The sequence below is a fragment of the Falco naumanni genome, chromosome Z (genome assembly GCF_017639655.2).
Source record: "Falco naumanni isolate bFalNau1 chromosome Z, bFalNau1.pat, whole genome shotgun sequence".
NCBI classification, from domain to species: domain Eukaryota; kingdom Metazoa; phylum Chordata; class Aves; order Falconiformes; family Falconidae; genus Falco; species Falco naumanni.
Genome location: NC_054080.1, coordinates 62,999,125 through 63,020,643, shown reverse-complemented (window position 1 = coordinate 63,020,643; position 21,519 = coordinate 62,999,125). Strand labels below are relative to the sequence as shown.

At 36.2% G+C, this 21,519-nt stretch overlaps 1 protein-coding gene across 1 annotated transcript in view; it reads right to left on the bottom strand.

Annotated features, from left to right (window-relative positions):
* ADAMTS6 (ADAM metallopeptidase with thrombospondin type 1 motif 6) overlaps positions 1 to 21,519 on the bottom strand; it is a 158,658-nt gene that overhangs the window by 76,755 nt on the left and 60,384 nt on the right. The window contains exons 9-10 of the mRNA XM_040580586.1: positions 19,428 to 19,533; positions 7,153 to 7,299 (exon numbers count right to left, since the gene is read on the bottom strand). Of these exons, the coding sequence (XP_040436520.1) occupies positions 7,153 to 7,299; positions 19,428 to 19,533 (253 nt within the window). The remainder of the gene's footprint in view (positions 1 to 7,152; positions 7,300 to 19,427; positions 19,534 to 21,519) is intronic.

Genomic DNA, 21,519 nt, shown 5'->3' with positions numbered 1-21,519 from the left:
TACTCTTTGCTCCAACAAAGTAAAGCCCAGATACCTGAGAAAGAAAATCTGCTAAATCTAGGGGAATAACCGAAAGGGTGCAAGAAGAATGGCATCAGAGCACTTTATAAACAGAGATCTAATAGTTATTATCAATCAGGCCTACAAAAGCGAAAAAAGTGCTCTGTCCAGATGTAAAAAAGGTACAAGAGGGAAAAGAATGCCCAAAATACCTTCAATTCTGAAATTTTAGAAAATTTCTACTCACAATCACTTTTATGCTTTGTGACCTTACTTTATAATAAGCATATACAAAGTCAATAATCCTACAGACTATCACTGCAGAACATTTACATTTTTGAACATGGAGTGAATAAATCTTAAGTGTCTGCAATATAAATAAATGATCTCAAACTCATCCCTACATTCTATATACCCCACAAGATACTATTAGACTTCCTCTATTTCCTAATTTTAGTTTCATTTCATAAAGTTTTATGGGATATGGTGGCACTGGTTCCAATTATAAAGTAACAAAGCTTGATGTCATTTCATCTCAGTATTGCAGTGTAGTGCCTCAAGTGATCTTTGTAAAATACTCTGCAGTATATTTTAAACATTGTTTTGTATTATAATATCACACGATAGCAAATTAGTCTTCTGTTTGGAAGCATATCAAACACACTAGAGCATTCTCTGAAAGCTTAAGATCACCGACATGCTACCACTGATAACTGATCAAAATAAAAGCAACCAGGAATTCAGTGCAAGATTCTTTACAGACAAAATAATGCAAAATTGAGGATCATCACCTCTGTCCAGACACCACTGTTGCACTGAAGGCCAATAAATAGAAAAAGCAAAAAACATCGATGTAGACTTTTCAGGGTTGACGCTCCTATTACGGTTTCTACTCCCAAACATTTCAGCAACATACACAGTACAACACAACTCCTTCAGTGGCTAGAAAAAATATTCCAAGAACACTGGCAACGAAATTAGGTTTTGAATTTTACAGAATTGGCTCATTCATAATAATAATATGGACTATAATGCAAGCTATGATTAACAGTGATACATTCAATTTGTTATAAATATTAGCAATTATCTGTTATAGCTAAACAATCATATACATAAATATATGGATAGTATACACAATTTTATTTAATTCTGTTATCAAATTACTCATAAAATATGGGAAAATAGTAAAATGTATTAACTATAAACACAGTGCATTTTACACATATACATACATATAAAAATGTAAATAATTTACATGCCTATACATAACATTTGGCTCCTAAAAAAAATCCTTACTTCTTCTTTATTACATACTTTTTCTGAGTAAAAACTGGTTTCCAGAGAACACCAGGATTTATTTCTGTACAGGTTACAAAAGCTGCTTAACTTGACATTAATGAATAAACTCTGCAGATTACTCAATAGTCTACAGATAATAACAAAAATATTTGCAGAATCAGGGCATAAGTCATGGAAGTGTGATTTGGAGTGGTATGTTTAAAACTAAAATGAACCAGAACAGGATTACTAAATGAAAACACTCTTGAATGTTAAGAGAAATTCAGATACTGATTTGATTTACCACTTAGTCCTATGATAAATTCTACTTCTTATCAATCTTTTATGCAAGGCTGGCTCTACATCTTATTATCTATTTCATAGCAAAGACTAATATTGAACACAATCTTCGTAATATTAAATTCTTCTTTTGTTTGATAGTATATAATTTGCTATTTCTTTAATGTACACTTTTCTCCACAATATGATCTGTGTTCCAAAGCATTCTTTGATTTGTTTGAATAATCATCCAGCAGCCATGTAAGGAAAAATATATTGGTTCATATACCAAAATCATCCACCTACCAAAATCTATTGGTATCTAGCCTTCAGAGTTTGGGAGATACTAAGCTATAAAATATAAGGTCTATTCATTGTTCTGTATTTCTTTCATCAAACATACTACAGGGAAGTTAATGGGAATCTGCTGATGATTCTGCCCTTTACAATCTCCTCAAATTTAAATAAGCCAAGAGGTAGACAAATAGTAATACTTGCAAAGTCAATGTTTAAAAACATATTTTCATGATTACAGAAAGTGTAAAAGCCTTTTAAGTAAAACATAAGGCTTTCAAAGTTTCAGAAATCTACAGTAATTGCGGGCATATGCTTTTTATTCAATTATCTGATAGCTAAAAAACAAATCCTAGTAAACTTTAAAGAAATAAGCAAATTGTAATTCAAAGTGTAGGTCAACAGATAATACTGAATATAAATTTTCTCCATTGATTTGTAGAGAGAGATAGGAAATTTTGATATGATTGATGTGACCTTATATTTCAAAACCAGTCTTGGGCTGTACATTTTTAAAGATAATTTAGGTTTCTAGAGTACTAGAGGAATGGCCAACCTGCCATAAAAAGCACATGAGACACATATCCTATATTTATCTTGCATATCCACTTGTATGTCCAAGATTCTTGAGTAGATGAAGTCTGGGCCCAAACATTGGATGATTTATCTTGTCTACATGGGCTTGCTTGGACCAGCGTAGTTTTGGCTCCTTTCCAGAGTTAGAATAGTGTAGTCTCAGACCTAAACCCTGCTGTATGGCAAACTTAGACTCTCTCCAAGAACCTCCTGTCATAGATCTTATTTATTCAAATAGTTTAAAAGGGTCTTGGTTCTTCTCCATTCATCTTCAAAAGACAATCCTGCCTTTGAAAGACAGAGCTGGCCATCTGGCTTCTTCTAACACCTTCTCTTGCTGACAGGATTAACGAACTATGATTCCAAAAATCAGATTTTGTTCTTGCAAAACATAAAAGTAACAATAAAAAATTATAAGCAGAGAGTTCTCCTCTTTACATCTAGGTATCTGCATGGCTCTATAAGCACACTGTATAAATACATGTTGGCTCTAATGAAACGTGCATGTTATATATATAATATACATACATACATACACACACACACACATGCTGCATAGAATTAAATTTATATTAAATGGTTTTCAGTCACAAACAGTATTTTTAGGCTTGGTTCATTACTCTATGAAGAGATATCAAGGGTTTCCACTTCTCTGACAAGAATCTCTGTTCTCTGACACTGTTTCCCAACCCTTCAATTCTCAGTGAGTATTACTGCCTTTCATTCCATAAAAGGTTAGTGAAATTCAAAGCTATTGTAAAGCACTTATGAGCAATTCAGTTGATAAACTGAATTCAGTCAAACTCCCACTCTAACATAAAGCTTGACAGACAACTGTTATTCTGTGTTAGAAGGAATGTTTTCCCCAGAAAAAAAATATTTCCTTTGGCCATTTCAGAGCCTGTGTCGGCTGACCATCCTTCTTGAGAGTTTTGATAGATCTATTACCAATATATAGAGTTACTTTGTCTTATTGACATCCTCTAAGCCACATTCATCCTCTATCTGGCCATCTCGCAAAATAAATTGCTTTCCCAACTAGTGCCTGACCTAACTGATACCTTCCAAATGATACTTAATGGCTATTCCTGAGTAGCGTCAGTCTGGAAAATTTGTTTCTGGGTGTAGTTTCAAGAAAGTCTTGAGTAAAAGAAGGATGACACTACTTTTGAGTGTGACCAGCATGACTTCCATTTCAAAATGCTTCTGCCTGATGATAAAGGACAACGTGGTATCTACATTACAAAATGGCACACAGTGAAAAACTGCTGTAGCAGGTGGTGACCCAAGCTGATAAACTAGTACATCCACATTAATCTACCGTATGTATAACACCGTGAAAAAACAATGAGCTTCTAGTGGAATTCATTACAGCTGCATCATCCAGCTGCCACGACAGCGTGGCTCAAACTCATATCCAAATCCAAGCTGATAAATCAAAAAGGTGTTGTCATACCGACACACGGCTTCAGGTTTTCTGCTTGAGTATCTGCATTTCATCCCACTGTGTTCCATCCTTCTTGTTAGATACAGCTAAATGAATCCTAAACTAGCCATATCCATTCAGCACAAGAGGAAACCATTGTCTTTCTTATTTGTAGTCTATTGGGTCCTGTCCCCGCTGTTTTCCTATTGTTGAGGAAAAATGGAAAGAAAGGGGGCAAAAATCTAATCTATATGGAGACACAGGTGACAATATCTTGAAACTTTGCCTCTAAATCTCTAAATCAGTATTTTTCTCATTTGTTGCTAAGTTTTGAAGAAGTATTAGGAGAAAAACTGAATTATTTTTCCTGTCTGGATGCAGACTGTTCTTTTACAGGAGCAGTCAAGGAATTACTACCACATGAAACTTGCCATTTCTCTTTGCTTCTTGCTCATGGATCATTACAAGTAACAAAAAAGGATCTGCTCAGGAAAGGTGTGAATGGGTAAAAAAAAGTAATCTAGGCTTCTGACAGCCATCTTGCAGCTACCTGAGCTTTAGATCAACAGCTTCCTGCTGTCATTGAGGAGATGACATGAAAAGCTTGGGAGAAAACTAGAAGCTGGGGAAAAAATTTACAAATTTACAGACCATTCTACTTTATGAAATAATAAAACAACTGTTTTGAGAAAAAATTATTAATTCATTCATAGTATAGTAGAAACACAAACAAGAAGCATGTATTTATAATGGACAGATCATGTTTGAGAAATGTGACATTTTTAAAAATAGATTGCAAATGTAGGACATGAAAGAGAAGTTATCTTTGGATCTCAGTACATTTAACACAGTATCATATACAACTGGAAAATCTATTCATAATTCCAACATAATTGGATAAAATAATGTTTATCTAAGGTGGCTTCAAAAAAAAATAACATCAATGCTCCAGGTTACAAAAATACAGCTAAAATACTATAAAAGATAAATTATTATTGAAGCAGCTATGTGTAGAATTTATTTTATTTACTCTAGGTCAAACAACACTTAGTATCTTCAGTAATGATTTTTTTACGAAATTCAAAGATGGTAATTTGAGTAGAGTTGCAAATACTGGCAAATAGAGAAGTATCTCAAAAAAACTGAGGAGATTATTACTTTGGGAACAGATTCACCAGAGTAACATTCTGGCTTTATGCTAAGGTAACTACAATTTCAATGGCATCCCACAGACTTAAAAATGAAACTTAACAGTGAATCAAATCTAGGAAACAGGAAAAAATAATGGAGATGCTAACAGTAAATAATAAAATAAAAAAAAATTAAACATAGAGGAGGCACAAGCTAAACATGTTTTTAACTGGCAGTAAAAAACTGAAAGATCACTATATACATATCAAGTACAAGAAACAAGAAAGTTTCTTCAAGCTGAAATTTAAAACTGTGTGGGAACATAATGAGCAAATATTCAGCTCTGTTACATTTGCAGCATAGCACAAGCCACAGAATGCTACCATATTTCTTTCTCTAAATCCATAAGAAATTACTTATTACCTCTCTGTTGAATTGTGTCTTCATCAACAGATAACTTACTGTCAGGACAATTACGGGATCAAAATGGAATTCAGAGAGCAACAAAGTGAAGTAAATGAGACAGAGAATAGCAGAACTGTAACAGTAAGAAACAAAACCCCACATGCTACAAGAAAATACCCGAATTTTAAGCTTACGCTCAGAACTACTAAACTGTGAAATAATCTCTCAGTAGAGTTGTGAAAACCGTATTCTTTGTCATAGTTAAAACTAGGACACGTGATATACTAGAAAGTCTGATGGGAACAGTGTTGAATTAACAGAAATGATTGGTTATGATAAAACAAAACTACCCTGTACATTTATTTTTTTTAAATAATAGGAGTGTTAAATGAATACATACATATCTCTCCTGAGAAAATCAGTTTATATTATGAGAAACCTGTACCACACATATATGTAAGGACGACTTATTCAGTCTGTTTTACTTTATAGGCACACATCTTAAAACACTACCGTACATAAAATTGGGTGGGTGCACAATTCAGTGAGATGATACAAAATGCTGATTAACCTGACACGGTATCTGAAGTTTTTTTTCCTTTGAGCAGCACCACCATGAAACATTTGTCTCTGCCCACTGCCTATTCTATAAAGAGCTGAAACACGTCTCCAGAGCAATGCAGTGATCCTCTACACTGCGTGTGAAGCTACATTTGAAGCACCCTAAAGAAAATTTATTGGTCTGGGTGGTTCCGTTTAGGCAAGATTCAGAATACAGCACCTTATTCTGAGGTTAGATCCCTGAAAGAGCAGGAAAAGATCATTTTGTTCTTAGCAGTCTCATTGTTAGACCACTTGACTGCTTTAAGTCCATCTCCTAAAACACAGTAAGTGTACGGATTATTAAACAACCTTTATTTCTTAGAAGACTAATTGCACTGACGACACTGAACCTGCCAAGCAGCTGCCATTTGCTCCCATAAAGCCTGTGTTACACTACATTTAAAAATCCTGTTATCAACCTGTTCTCTGTGAACTCAACTGTTTTTGTCTTTCCCAATTTAAAACACATGCAAAGGCTTCACTATGCATCACATACACCAATGTATACATGGATATGAGCACATTTTTGAGATTAACATATTTTGACTGTTTAGATTTTTTCATACAGAAGTAAAATTTCAGGTAGCAATCTACTTCTGGATAAAAATCACCACACAAGTGTAGGTTAGCACAATTTTAATATATTAACGTAAAGATCTATGCCATCCTCTCCTATAATCTTTATATTCTCACCAATGCTACCAAAGAACATTGATAGATAAAAACCCACAAGACTGCATGAAAAAAATCTGAAGAATGAAATGTGCAAGGATCAGGGCTACAGCCTTGTTCTTTGATTAGATTCCTTCACGTTATGCACGTATTTAAAAAAAACAAAACAAAACAACAACTTCCCATCATTCATAGACAAATTCCACCTTTCTCTGTTCCTTTCCCTCAGATTAATGAAGTAGTAAGATATGATCAACACTGCAAAATGTTTTGAATAGATTAAAAATGAGAACTGTAGGTAGGGAATGAAGCAGAAGAAGCTTTTGCCAATACATACAAAAAGTGCTCTACAAAATAAAAAACTTACGTGACTTGCTGTCCATTTTAAAAATGTAAACTATCAGAACAGGTCACTGTATCTCTACTCTTTACCCTGAAAAGTGTCAAATTTTTTGTAAACTCATGATTTTTCTTGTGAGATTACTTACTCTAAAAAACTGGTGATGTAATCCCGACTGCAGGCTGACCAAGAGAAAGGGTTGGTGTTTGCTGTAATATGAGCTGCCATCAGCTTTGCTGCTTCGTGACCTTTGGTCCCACAGGAATTTCCAATTCCATCATGATTCATACCAAAACTGACCAAAAGAGGAGAGAAACAGCTCATTACATTTCTACAGCATCAGATATCTCTTAATGCCATCTTTACAGAAATCATGTTGGACCTAAAAGTACGCAGGAGAACTTGGGTGGAGAATCAGGATCAGTTAAGTTCTCTTTAGTTTATTCAGATCTCAGAATACTGCACAATTAGATAAATTTCCTTTCTCTCACACAGACTTTTGAAAGCATTTTACTTATTTTCTAAAGCTTCTAAAGAAAATATAACAATATTCCTGCAAAATAAATACAGAGCACTCAGTTCTTATTTGGTATTGTACCTGGATAAGGAATATACATTGTGGCACTGATACTCAGATTAGTAAACAAGGACAAAGAGAGAATAGTTGATGTTGCGGTAACAGTACAGTATAGGCACACAGTAGCCAACAATTCAGGGAGAAAATGAGTTCTGCAATTCCCAGGACCACGCTGCATGCACACTCTCTCTCTGTATCCACACACAGAGTAGAGTGACTTGGAACCTTCTTGTTGGAGGTCTGCTTTGTCACGGAACATCAGAATGAAAACAACTAGAAATCAGCAGAAAGTACAGTAAGAAACCTCTGGGTGCACTTGGCCAACAGAGATTTCTAGGCAACAAATTTATTAATTTTCAAGAACGATTATATAACTGTGGAAAAAGAAATATGGAAAAAGAATCCTTATGTCTTAGAAATCCTGTGTTACTGAAATAAACCCTTGGAGCTATAGATAGTCAACATAATCTTTAAATTAAAAATAGAAGTAAATTCACAGAGCATCTATTTGAAAAGACTTTCATTAGAGGATAACTTTGATTAAATTATTACGGCTATTCCTAAACAATCAACAACACATATCTGATGGCCTGACATAAATGAAGTACCTGAACAGAGTATTTCTTAACAGTATGCACTTTTCTAAAGCTATGTTCCTCTGTTCTCTTAGTCTGCCTCTGATTAATTTTCACACAATCACTTGGAGGGATAGATCTATTTCTTTAAACATCAACCTTTCGTCAAATTCATTCCTTCTTCCCGAACTGGCACAAGGCTTACAAAAGCAGAAGGACAGGTAGTGAGACACAGAAGAGCCTCCCTGACCACAACACAAAAGCAGTAGTTAAAAGGACTGCCAAAACTGAGCTTCTACACACCCGGAGCAGCAAAACTGTCATTTCTTGGTGTATCATACAAAGAGATCAGCCTTTGGAGCCTTCTGTACTACAAATGCTAAAAAGACTGACTCCCTCATTTCTTACTCTCATCGCTCAGGAACACAAATATGTTAAGGCACTTCATTTTGATTTTCTATAAACTTCTAGGACTGACTGCCAGAAGATAAAAAAGGTAGTAGATTACAGGCTGGCCATTTGTCTATGGACAATACCACTTCATGCCACCTTCTTTACTGAAAACAGTGAGAGTGGTGTTATATTAATCTAAATATATTGGTCCAGAATGTGGTATAAAAATACATGATCTTCATGTTACTCTGAGCTTCGACACATTGGGTACTGTTCCACCTCTTCAGCTGATTGTAACTATCTACAAGCACAAGGTATAGCTAACCATTCCTCCCAAACCCTGTTAATGGCACGGATAGAAAAAAAACCACATCAGTGAATGACAGATGTTTCCTACAGACTGGGGAAGAACATAATAAAAAAAGCATCACTTCCTTGCCTGTGGGATGCCTCCCTATGCAATACCTATCTGTAGCTAGCATGTATCTAGATCAGTGTATGATACCGCAGAAATGGGACATTTCATACATGGGAAATTTTATACATGGGAAAGGTCTGGCTGACACCTTAGTTTATTATATCATCAAAGGTATACCTCCTGCATATAAAAAAACACAGCTTTAATAACAACTCATCTAAGCAATGGATGTATTATAATGAAACTTTCAGACCTATGTTAATTATTATGATCAGCCTTCAATATCGATAGATATTTTGGGAGGGAAGAACTTAAGCGGTTCAATGCACAAACTGAACCAGAATTTTACAGCAGAAAATGTGCTTTATTGACCTAGTTCTAAACTGCCATTGCTTCCTAGAATTAAGGGTACTTAAATAGAAACACTTAATGTTGAATTGCCTCTGAACAGTTTCTTAAAATACAAACCTTAGGTTTTTAATCATTGGGTATGGGGGAACAAGTTGAACTGGATCATGTTGACTATCTCTGATACCCAGCTTATCTTTAGTGTTCTCCATTTGTCAAAGAAATGGCAGACTTTAACTGTTTGGAAAATGAAATCTGGATCTTTTAGGCCTATCTAAAAAAACAAGAAAAAAACAAACAAACAAAAAAAAAACCAAAACAAAAGCAAACCCCCCCACATATACACAAAAAAAAAAAAAAAAAACCACACAAAAAAAACCCCCAAAAACAAATGGGCCACAACTTAGTTTTATTAGTTAAACTTCTTAGTTTAATACTTTTCCTTCCTCTACCAGCTCTCCTTCTGAAAAAAGATGTTGCTGATGGTGGCAATGGCATGCCTGATAAAAACCACGTCTGTAAAGGAAAGCTGTGATTTTTGATATACACAGGAACTCAATGCTTTTTCATGAGCTGATGGTATTCTCAGTTTCTATAATTATTCATTCACCTAAATCACCTATTCCCTTCCAAGAAGGCTCTTCTACTTGCCTCTGCTTCTGAACTTAGAAGGAAACTGATCATTAGGTGCAGGTAATTTTTTCTAATGTTTGGAAAGGGGTTCTGCAATTACTGTCATCTGTTTCCAAAGACGGTAGTGGCAGCATGCCATTACAGCTCAGTAAATTGCACTCCTATGGCCAGGACTGCAGATGAAAACACATTTCTGTCCAAAGTACCAGTTTTATTTCCATCAGAACACATTGATTATATTTGGCCACTGTTACATTAAAGCTATGTCTTTTACAAAAGCATGCTTGCAATTAGATTGAGGTGGGCAGTGAGGGAAAAAAAGAAGGAACACACAATATTCTTCATGGAACCACCGTTATAATTTACTTACCCTTTTCAAACTCACTGAACAGATGCAGACCGTATTTCTTTCACTGGCTTCAAGAGCCTGTCTAAAACTACCAGTATAATTTTGTTTTCAAAAGAACAGCCAGATGAGTGAAGAGAGAGTGAAACATCTCAGGTGACACAGGAATTTTTCTATGAAGTTACCTTTCCACCCAGCATCTCAAGGAAAAAATGTTTAACCCAGCAGCTCTTGTTTTTCAAGAATTATGGCTTCTCTTTTCCCAGGACAGCACCTATATTACATTTAAGAACTGTGCAAAGCAGCAACACCAAAACCTTCAAAGTCACAAATTAAACTCTCCTGCAACTCCTCAATAATTTGTATACTTCTTTAAAAATACTAAGAGGGCAGCACATCTGCCTAGTGCACTGTGCCTGTTTCATCTGCTACCATCTGTAACGGAACAAGACTCTTTTTTCCTTGACAATCTGTTTTTTTCCATGTATCTGCAAAAATTATCTGAGGGAGTTATTCGAATACACGTCCAACTTAAGATCTGACCTCAGAAATCACAGGGGAGATAACTAGTCTCAGCTGCACTGAATAAAACAGCAATAGATAACCAGAGACACTGGAGTATAAGCAGACGGAAGGATGGGAATGTAAACATCATGTCTACCCTTCCTTTATCTTGTGAAGGAACAATATTGCAGGTCGCTACAATTTAATTTGTGTTTAAGATTAGTTTACTGATTTGTTGGATAGTTCTAAACTATGATGCTTATGGTTGCTGAAACACTTATTGCCAATATATCTGGAATGAAAGCAGTTATTCTGTGAGACAGCCAGGATATTACTGTCCTGATTTATTATCCAAACACTTAAGATGCAGAGAAGACAGATCCAAACCAATGAGTGCTCCTCAATACTGTTCACTGAGGTTTACTTTGTATACCATGTACTTTCACAGCACTGAAAGTTACCTGAAATGTGCTACTCAAGTGAACTGCTTTTCCTCAGTAACAATCAATTATCTCTGCTTTCCAACTGTAGTACTAATGATTTGCATATAAAACCATTTCATAACTTTCTTAGTGTTTGGAGCATTCAGAACTGCAGAGATTGCTAATTTTTCCTTTCTCTAAACACAACAGGATATGCTCATTTTTCAGTCACTTATGATTCATCAATTCATGAGTTGCATGTATTTCACCTAATTATTTTAAAGTAGTGGCTATTACCAATTACCACAGTTTGCTCTGCCACTCATTTAACGTCATAAGGAAGAACCATACCAGAGACAGAGATCTTGAGTCAGGTGAGGCAACAAAGTTACAGGAATACAGGCAAGAGAAATACTGTAAAATCAAGCACTTGATCTTCTTGTATTCTTACCTGAGGCTGATTTACAGCTGCATAACTACATGTAACTCTTTAGGAAAAAGAAACCTTTCTGTCCAAAAGATAAAAGAAACTTTAATCTTAAGAAGTCTTATTATACTACTTACTTGCACTAGGAGAGAAAAAATAAACATACATACTAAGAGGGAAATGGGTCATTTTCAAGCTAAGTATCTTGACCCAGGTATGTTGCCAAAACTTCCGCCAGTACCTTAGCACGAGTTACATACATTACTCTCAAAACATTTATGGAGAATGAAGAAAAGGGCAGGGAAAAATCACAAAATGCACCAGTGAAGAATACTTTAAAAACTTCTAACAATAAATGTCTACTACAGTGAGATGTACCGAGCATGCTTGATCAAGTATTCTTGTACTAGATATAAAACCTAAAGGGTGAAATACAATTTGCTTGTAAAAAATGCCAGTTCATTTTATTAGATACCAACTTTTTAATAAACCTTGTATTCATTTAGGTTTTTAGTATGTTGTATTCTCACAGTTATTAAAAAGGTTTCATTAAAATCTAAATATGTATTTCATATAGCTTAGAACATCTATTTACAGCTTACATTGAAATAATAAGAAAATTGTCATCTTCCCTATATGTATAAATGTTACCAGTAGTTTTTGCCTTTTCTTAGTGACATCAAAACATGTACAAGGAGGGAAGAGTTTCAGCATTATTTTGTTCAACAAAAAGTGCATGAATGTAAACATTATCTACCATTAAAGAATAAAGTATATTTTTTCCCCTACAATATCAGAGCTATGAACTCAATGTAACAAAACACAATTTCTGTGTGGACATACACGGTAATTTTCTCAATTATTCTCAGGTCTACTAGCAGTGATAAATATGTCAATTGATATAATGTTATGGTAAATTTTTTGAGAAGATACAATCTTCACATTTTATGGTTCTAAAGTAATAGAAGATCAGCACTTTTTCTTTACCTTTTTAACTATATTCCCATACTGTTTTACAAGAGAACGTTCTCCTCTTTCTATGTAGCCTTCCACCTGTTTCTAGTCAATGTTATAAAAGCATTGGTTGTACCTTTGTAACAGCATGCAAATTGCAACTGACCCGTAAATGACACTGCAAATAAAAGAGAAAATAATAAAAATGTATGGTCTTGAAAAATCAGTTTATTTTCATTTAGGATCACAAACGTTGATAGCATTTATTTAAAATACATGATACTGTGTAGTTCCCCTCACGGGAGGAATCAAGGTTAATTAGTTACTTAACTTTCTATTTCCTTCTCTTACTGTAGGTTTTAACCTTAACTGCAGATTTCCTGCATTTGGAAATCATTATATGGTTTGGAGCATCCCTAATCCTTTATTTGAAGTAATGCAGAATTTAAAATTTTGATGCTGCGCAAACATACTACTTCCCTGAAAACTTGTGAAACAAACTAATTCCATAATGGTAGCTTTATAACAAGCATACCTGTCATGCAAATAAACACAATTTTAGCATACTTTTATTATATCATTTTTCCCATTTACTTCCTAAGCATCATTCTTCTCCAAGTTACAGCTGATGATCAAACACAACATCAAATACAATTTTAAAATATTAGCAGAATTTAATATTAAATAAGGTATGAGCTCTTAAATGCACGGCAAATTCTGATTTGCTAAAAACTGCAGCCTATTCAGAAACATAAACTTTCTTATGGGGAAATGACAGACGTGTGGGAGTATTAGAAAAAGTAGAGCACTAACTTCTCCTGGTTTACATTGCCATAGCTATCAGGTTTTCATGCCACAAGGGTAACATCAAATAAGGTCTGTGTGCTGTACAAAGCCAGAGTATGAATACATCAGGTCTCTACACTGTAGGTCAAAGTGGAAAGTATTGGCTCTAATCAGGAAGCAAACTTAAGAGCTCAGATTTCCTTTGGAAATTCATGATGCTCTGAAGGTTAGGAAAACCTTCCTCTTAAACCCCATTTATTCTTTTTACACTTAAGAACTATGAAGTGTTATTACATTCCTTTTCCTTGATCACAATGCTTTGATTTAGACAAATCATTTTACTACTGGAAATTCTAAACTTCAAATTTTTCACAGGTATTTAGACACAAGCCTTTTTCATATTGTAAATATAAACATGTCCCAGAAAACAGAACTGTTCTTCCAGCCTTAGGTTTATGGTATTTCATTCTATATGCACAAAACATCATCAAAATTCAAGTCCCAATTAAGACTTTTTTATAGAAGTTGCATGCTTTTATACCTGCAGTATTACCGAGGCAGACATAACAGAACGTTCCTTTAACAAGAAAAATCAGGGCAGGTGGTGGTGGTGAGGGAGCGAGAATATGATTATGTATGGTCTTAAGCGGCTTGTCCAGCCAAAAAATGGACACATTTGGTCTGTTTGTGGGGGTTTTTAAACTAAAAATGGTTACTTGAACTGTTCCTAAAAACTTCAGCCATTGTTTCTCTGTCAATCCTTTGCATCCAGCAGGACTCTAGGCATCTACCAGGGACTCATTTTAACTTGTTCTGGCTGGTGTTGAAGTGCTCATACACTGTAGATTTGAGACAATCTGTTAGCCCTGCTATAGTTGAGGATGGAAGGCATGATGGAACGGTAACAGTATCAGCTGGAGATCTGGCCATGGGAGAGCTGACAGGAGGCAGTGTTAGTACAATTCATCCCAGTTGTGTTTCAACTATTTTTGAAAGCTTTTATGAAGTTTGGTATATGTGTCCTTATTACCACAGACTGGAGTATTTTCCTTCTAGTTGGGCAACACATACATTCCTTGACATGCAGTACTTCTAGAAAACATCTTACTCAAACTCAGGTCCTATAATGTAGCTGAGGTTTGACTACTTGTGGGTCAAACCAGGTGCCAACCAAGCCACTCTATCACTCCCTTCCTCAGCCAGACAGGGGAGACAAAATAGACAAAAGACTTCTGGGTCGAGATAAGGACAGGGAGAGATCACTAACCAATTACTGTCATGGGCAAAACAGACTAAACTTGGGGAAATCAGTTTAACTTATTACCAATCAAATCAGAGTAGGGTAATGAGAAATAAAAACTAAATCTTACAACACCTTCCCCTTGCTCCTCCTTTCTTCCTGGTCTTTACTTTCAGTTCTCTCTACCTTCTCCCCCTGCACAGCACTGAGGAACAGGGAATGAGGGTTGTGGTCAGTTTAACACATTGTCTCCACCACTCCTTCCCCCTCAGGACGAGGACTCCTCACACTCTTCCCCTACTCCAGCATGGGGTCCTTCCCACAGGCTACAGTTTCTCCCCAAACTGCTCCAGTGTGGGTCCTTCCTACAGGGTGCAGCCCTTCAGGATCAGACTGGTCCAGTGTGGGTTCCCCCCAGCAAACCTGCTCAAGCCTGGGCTGCTCTTTCGGTGGGGCCACAGGTCCTGCCAGGAACCTGTGCCAGCCTGAGCTTCCCACAGGGCCACAGACTCCTTGAGGCATCCACCTGCTCTGGTGTGGGGTCTTCCACAAGCTGCAGGTGGATATCTGCTCCACCATGGACAGCCATGGGCTGCAGGGGCACAGCCTGGCTCACCATGGGCTTCCCCACGGGCTGCAGGGGAATCTCTGCTCTGGTGCCTGGAGCACCTCCTGCCCTCCTTCTGCACTGACCTGGGGGTCTGCAAGGTTGTTGCTCTCACACAGTGTCACTCCTCTCTGGCTGCAGCTGCACAGGGTTTTTTTTTCCCAGTTCTTAAATATGTCATCCCAGAGGTACTACCACCATTGCTGATGGGCTCAGCCTTGACCAGCTACACGTCCCTCTTGGAGCTCGCTGGCCCCGGCTCTGTCAGACATAGGGGAAGCTTCTGGCAGTTGTTCACAGAAGCCATCCTGGCAGACCACAGCTACCAAAACCTCACCACACAAACTCAACACACTGATCAAACATGAAGCTCACTGATCCCAGAAGAATGAGGAAAAGACAAACACCTTCTGAAAGTACTGCTAGGATTTTCTAGATCAGAAATTTCTACTGCAACACTGAAGACCAACTTTCTCATATGGGAGGAGAGGTATTTATACTATTTTTCTTAGTCTGTATGCAAAGTAGAAAAGACTTTTTTAAAAAAAGTGCTAGAATTGCACGCATATTTTTAGCTGCATAAACTAATTCAGAACTAAATACATGCTTGAAAAATTGTTGTTCTTCATCTCAAAGCCAATTTACTCTGTTAGACTGTATCATCTTATTATTTCTCACACCTTTTTTTCCAGTAAAGATATGACTGCCAAACTCCTCTATTTTCAGTTTATTACATTTACCATAAATCAAGACAATTCTGACTTTTCAAATATTACTTCAGATACCTGTCTTTTCTCCCTGCTCCTTCTGTAACAGCCCTCAATAGCTAGCTGCCTGTCTTTAGTAAATTCTGTTCCTACTCCAAGTTTTATGGGCAGCTCTTTGTTGTAAACGTAGCCCACTATCCTCATATTTTGAAACTTCCCCCCACCCTGCCCAACTTTTTTAATTTTGTCTGTTTCACTTTGTTATTTGGTTTCCAGATCTCAGCTAATCCATAGGACTGCAAAAATGAATGGCACAATGCCTTTCTTTTATGGATACACCCCTTTCAATGGAACCTGAAATTCCATATCAATTTAACTAAGCATCCTGTATGGCACGCATGGGGCAAGCTAGGCATTTTAAGAAAGTATCCCAATTAAAACGCATACAGCAGAAAGCCACGTAATTCAGCCAGTAGGGTAACGGAAAATGGGACTGAGTCTTAAATTGTACCATTTGTCTGAGCTTAAGAGCATACTCTAGCCTGAAAACAGTTCCTTTCTTCACAATGCAGGGGATACACATCCAGTTCTCACTCCTGCCATGAGCAACCACTAGTTTAGACCTGTGCTTACGAGAAATCTTAAGCATTTCTTTGGTGTGAAATATATAATGGCAGGAAAGTAAGCAGTAAGTCAAGCATCATAAATCAAGTCTAGAGATACTATTCTAAAGGCTAAAGGGCCCACTCTGAACTTTATCTGATTCACAAATGTATTCTAAGTAATTAGAAGTTTGTGCTATTTTCAGAACCATGCATAGGGAGAAACAATCATAAAACTGTTAGTCTAAAACCAATCTTTATGTCCTCAAGAAAGAAATATAGAATCAATCACAGTGTATGGTCACCTTCAGTAATAAGGCTGGTTATGAGTCTCAACTGCACACAGCTTATCTGCACCAAAACTGAGTTAAATACCTGTAACAACTAATAGTAGTAAGGCTCGGAAGCCAAAAAAGTATGTTGAATAATACTTACAAATATTTTACAGGAAGTAGGACTGACCAAAATAATCACACTCTCAGTTTCTAAGTATTCAAGACTAAGTAGTCTTCTGAATAATGTTCTTCAACCATATGAAAGTTACTTGGATTAACACCAGGGTTAAATGAGTTAAACTTAATACACTATGATATACAGAAAGTCAGACTGAATGATCTGATGATTTCTCATCAATCTATAATTTAATAAACTACTAGAAACTAAGAACAAGCTGAGCCCTACTTCCATCAGTAAATCTTACAAATCCAATTTTGGAGAAACTGTGGGTAATTATCAAAATGTATGTATTATCATTACTGTTCTCTTTTAATCATAAAATAATTTTATTCCTTAGTTCAATATTTTTAAAAAAACACTCAGTATTCCATGGAACAATATAATAAATTAAAAAATGATCTTTCCAACTGCAATTCTCCCATTCTAATTTAATCGAGTGATTTTTTGTTATCTATTCAGTACAGACATGTCCCTTAAATGCTTCCGTTTTCCATTCGACAATGAAGCCAACTTCCTACTTCCCATGTTGTCTGAAGAGAAAAGCAATCATCATGGTACAGCCAAAGAAAAGTTTACAAGGCTCACCAAATGATTATTTTACTCGCATATGCAAGTACACATAAGCAGGTACTAGGAAGCATGAAGCTGACTGGAAATAAGAATGTCCTTGATTTAGACGTAGAAGCAATCAGTCACAGCATGGGTGAATGGGAGGTAATGCTTGAATAGCACAAAAAGCTATAAAACATGAAGATTTTTTGCCCGTGTATTCTTCTCAGTTTTTACCGAAGGTATCTACATGGCACATTAATTTTTAACCCCAAGCCTGCAGTGCAACTTTCTTGAATCACTGTGCACTGGATAAAAGCTAAAGTAGTATAATTTCTACTTTATTTTCAAACCAACGTTTGACATGTCATGCCAGCTACATGATGAAGTGAAAGCCTCAGAGAGCTGAGATTTCAGAATTTTAAAAGACTTTATGTATAAGCAGCCAAAAGATATGGAAAATAAAAAAGAAAACATAGATGGTTAAAAAAATTCCTGTGATCACAGGATATACGCTATCACTATATTATTTTTCTTGGATTCTAACCAAAGTCTGAGCTCTTCAAATCAATTCTTATCATGCCAGCTTTACATGATAAAATAGCTGCATATTTTTAAGTTATTGTCATGTATCTGTGGAATAACATGTATAAAATATGTTGCATGACATATGGATTAGAATGACGATGTGGTATTGGAATACTATTTTTCTTGTTAAACGTGACAAATTCACAGCGAGGTCACCTATTACTTCAAAATATTATTAACAGGAACTTCAGAACTATGAGTGATTTGGAGGAGCCCTTTCTTCAACAGTGGAAATATATTTTCCTTTACCCTACTTTTTTCAACTAATACAAGTGAAGGAAAAGAAGGAAATTAAGATGAGGAGAATTACATTTTTTAATGTTTTAAATTATTTTTGTTCGTATCTTACGGTTGCTTTTGGATTCTAAAATTTGTCTACTTCAGTGCAGCTACAGGATTTTTTTCATCATAACATAAATGAGATCATACTTGCCCAGTGACTACCTCACATGATAGCTGGGCTGGAAATAACTGTTTACTTCCAACTCCTTTTGGTGATCAGCAGGTTGATAGCTTCCATTTCGGTCTGCATTGGAACTTCTAGCAATTGCATCAGCTAATGACTGGAAAAACATCATCCATAACGCATTGTTGGTCAACCCATGTAAACAAAGAAGGAAACCCCTTGATAACAGGTTACTTGTCTTTCTAGTCATCACAATAGATTAAAAATGCTGAAGGAAGACCTGAAGTATTTCCAGACCAAACTCAGATTTTGTCAGTCTCGTAACATCATGCTCTTTAAAATATGCTGATGCTTAAAATGTAACAAGTGATGCTATGACTACTCTATGACTGTTCTATGTATTTCATGTGTTTGAGTGAAAGATGACCAAAAGTGTATGAATATTGACAACAGAATCAATGTTTACTGAAAATAGTTTGAACTATATTGAAGAAAGAATAACAAAAAAGGGGGAAATTACATTTTAACCGCTTTTCTTTCATAAAGAAATGGACACAAAAGTAAGAGGGGGGCAAGAGAAAATTTTCAAAGCCAAATATTTAAAAATATGAAACAGAGTAGGAAGGTTGTAAGCCAGATCTCAAAAGCACATATTTAACTAGAATCTGAAATCAGAGGGTAAACAATGAGCCTTCAGTTCTAAATTTAAAGTCCTTGGTAATAAATACTAAATAAAAGTCACTGCCACTCCTGAATACTATATACAGAAACATGGAGCACCAGAATAGAGATGGTACAGCCATGCAGGGAAAAAATGTATCTATTATTAAACTAATATTGAAAAGGTAATACATTAAAACGTATTCTTTTTTTAAACACACTCACTTGTGACCAATCTCATGTGCAATGGTAAAAGCTGAACCTAGGCCAATGTCTTCATTAATGCTGCAGCTCCTTTCAGGCTCACACATTCCAGCCACAGAGGCCAAGCCTGAATAAACAGAAGGAGACACAAAGGGTCATGCCAAGGTGTTTCAGTCTTAAAAGCCCTAGTTATAAATGCCTGGATTCTTTTTAATAACCTCTATGCACAGAAGGAGCAGTTGGCAAAAGGTTAACTTTCTAGTCATTTGCAAAATCACTGGGGGGAATTTCACTTTGCCGGCTAGACATTAATATTTTTTGAACTGCAGTCAGTGCTGGAAAATGTCTAGACTAGGGGTTAGATTTATAAATTTTACTTCTGGTAACTTGGGACCACCTAGTAACTTGAGCCAGGAGAGGGAATTCAAGAAAGCATTTCTATTTTAACATTCTTGAGCCTGAAGAAAGCAAAGTGTATCCACATTATTTTTCTAAAGAAATCTGTTTAAGTTTAGTGGGTTCATAAAAACATACAAGCAACTTTTTTAGCTATGAAAAGCCCCACACGGTACGTTAAAAAAAATAAAAAAACAAACCTGAATGCATCTATGAAGAGAGAGAAGACATGTTAATAACAAGAATTCATTTAACCATAGAAGTCTTTTCCATTTATCACCCATCATCTTCTGGAATTAATACCTTATTGTATTACAAGCACTACTTAAACATTACTTTAGAGAGAAAGCCACTGACTTTTACAGAATATAGCTCTTCTGTACCTTACACATTCTTCAACAACAAATTATCACACAACATACTGCAATCATAGTTTAGTGCCACTAGAGAAAGATCTAAATATCAGATTTATTTAATGTATTCCTCCCTAGAGTTTCTTATCTGAGAGCAGCAGTAATCCTTTCTATAAGGAAATTACCTGCTCAGTTAACTACACTATAACAAAAAAATGTCTGGAGAATGTGTAACTTTCGTTAGGGTATGGGAGGCATGGGGCATGGAACAGGGAAGAGTGTAATCATACTCTATACAAGCAGGCACATCAAATTATTCTGTTTGGACTAACAGTAAGCAAGCATAAGATGACAAGTGCTTCCTGGCTGTGTCCACATTAGCAAGTAATTTGGAGCCATATGAGCAGGTCAGCAGAGTGAAGCACTAATACTGAGGCTCCTCACATATCTTTGTATGTGGGTTGGACGCTCTACTTTGGACTAGTTTAATCCCACAGGCTGAACATATTTACTACACGTGTGGTTCAAAACTTTCTACAGGGGAAAAAAGGTCTAGTGATTTAGACCCTGTTTTGCTGATTGACTGGATACCAAGCAAAAATTATTTCCAAATCAAATATAAGAATAAATTAAGTTTATTATATTACAAAATAATAATGGAAAATAGCATGCAATGTGATAAAAGGAAACAGTACTAGTACAGGTACATTATGATAAAAAAGCAATAGGAGCAAAGCATCAAATCATTACTGCAAAGCATTACAGAGACTAAGAAAAGAACACATCACCAATTACACTGTTAACACCATCCAGGCCCACACTTCAGCCCCATGAAAGCCCCATTGCAGCTGGCACCAGGAGTCTTTTGGTAACTGGGAAAATTCCTACATGGTGCATCCACCCATAGGTGAGGCTCCTGTCCCAGTCCCAGAGCTTGCCCACCTTTATGCTCAGTGAAAAAAACAAAAATAGTTTACACACCTAGTGTATGTAAACTTTAACTTTAGGCTAAGTGCAGGTGTGCACTATGTCATGATTTGTAAGGTTCACACATGCCAGGGATGCTGGCCAGACACCCGAGTGTGGTGGAGTTATCGCCATGACACAGCTGCATTGTATTTATTGTCTGGATGGTCCTGCTCATATCTGGCTTGTTCAGGGGGCTCAGGACACACACCACCTTCTCATTAAAGTTGTCCTTGAGCTCCCTGAGCTCACTGTCCCAGTTAAATAATTTCTAACTAAAGATAAAGACTTTTTCATAAGAAGTAATCAATTTCATAAACTTTCACCACAGACCCCAGTGTCTCCCATAGGCACATATGGAGCATTTAGGGAGCGTGTGTTCTGACAGTTTTCCCCAA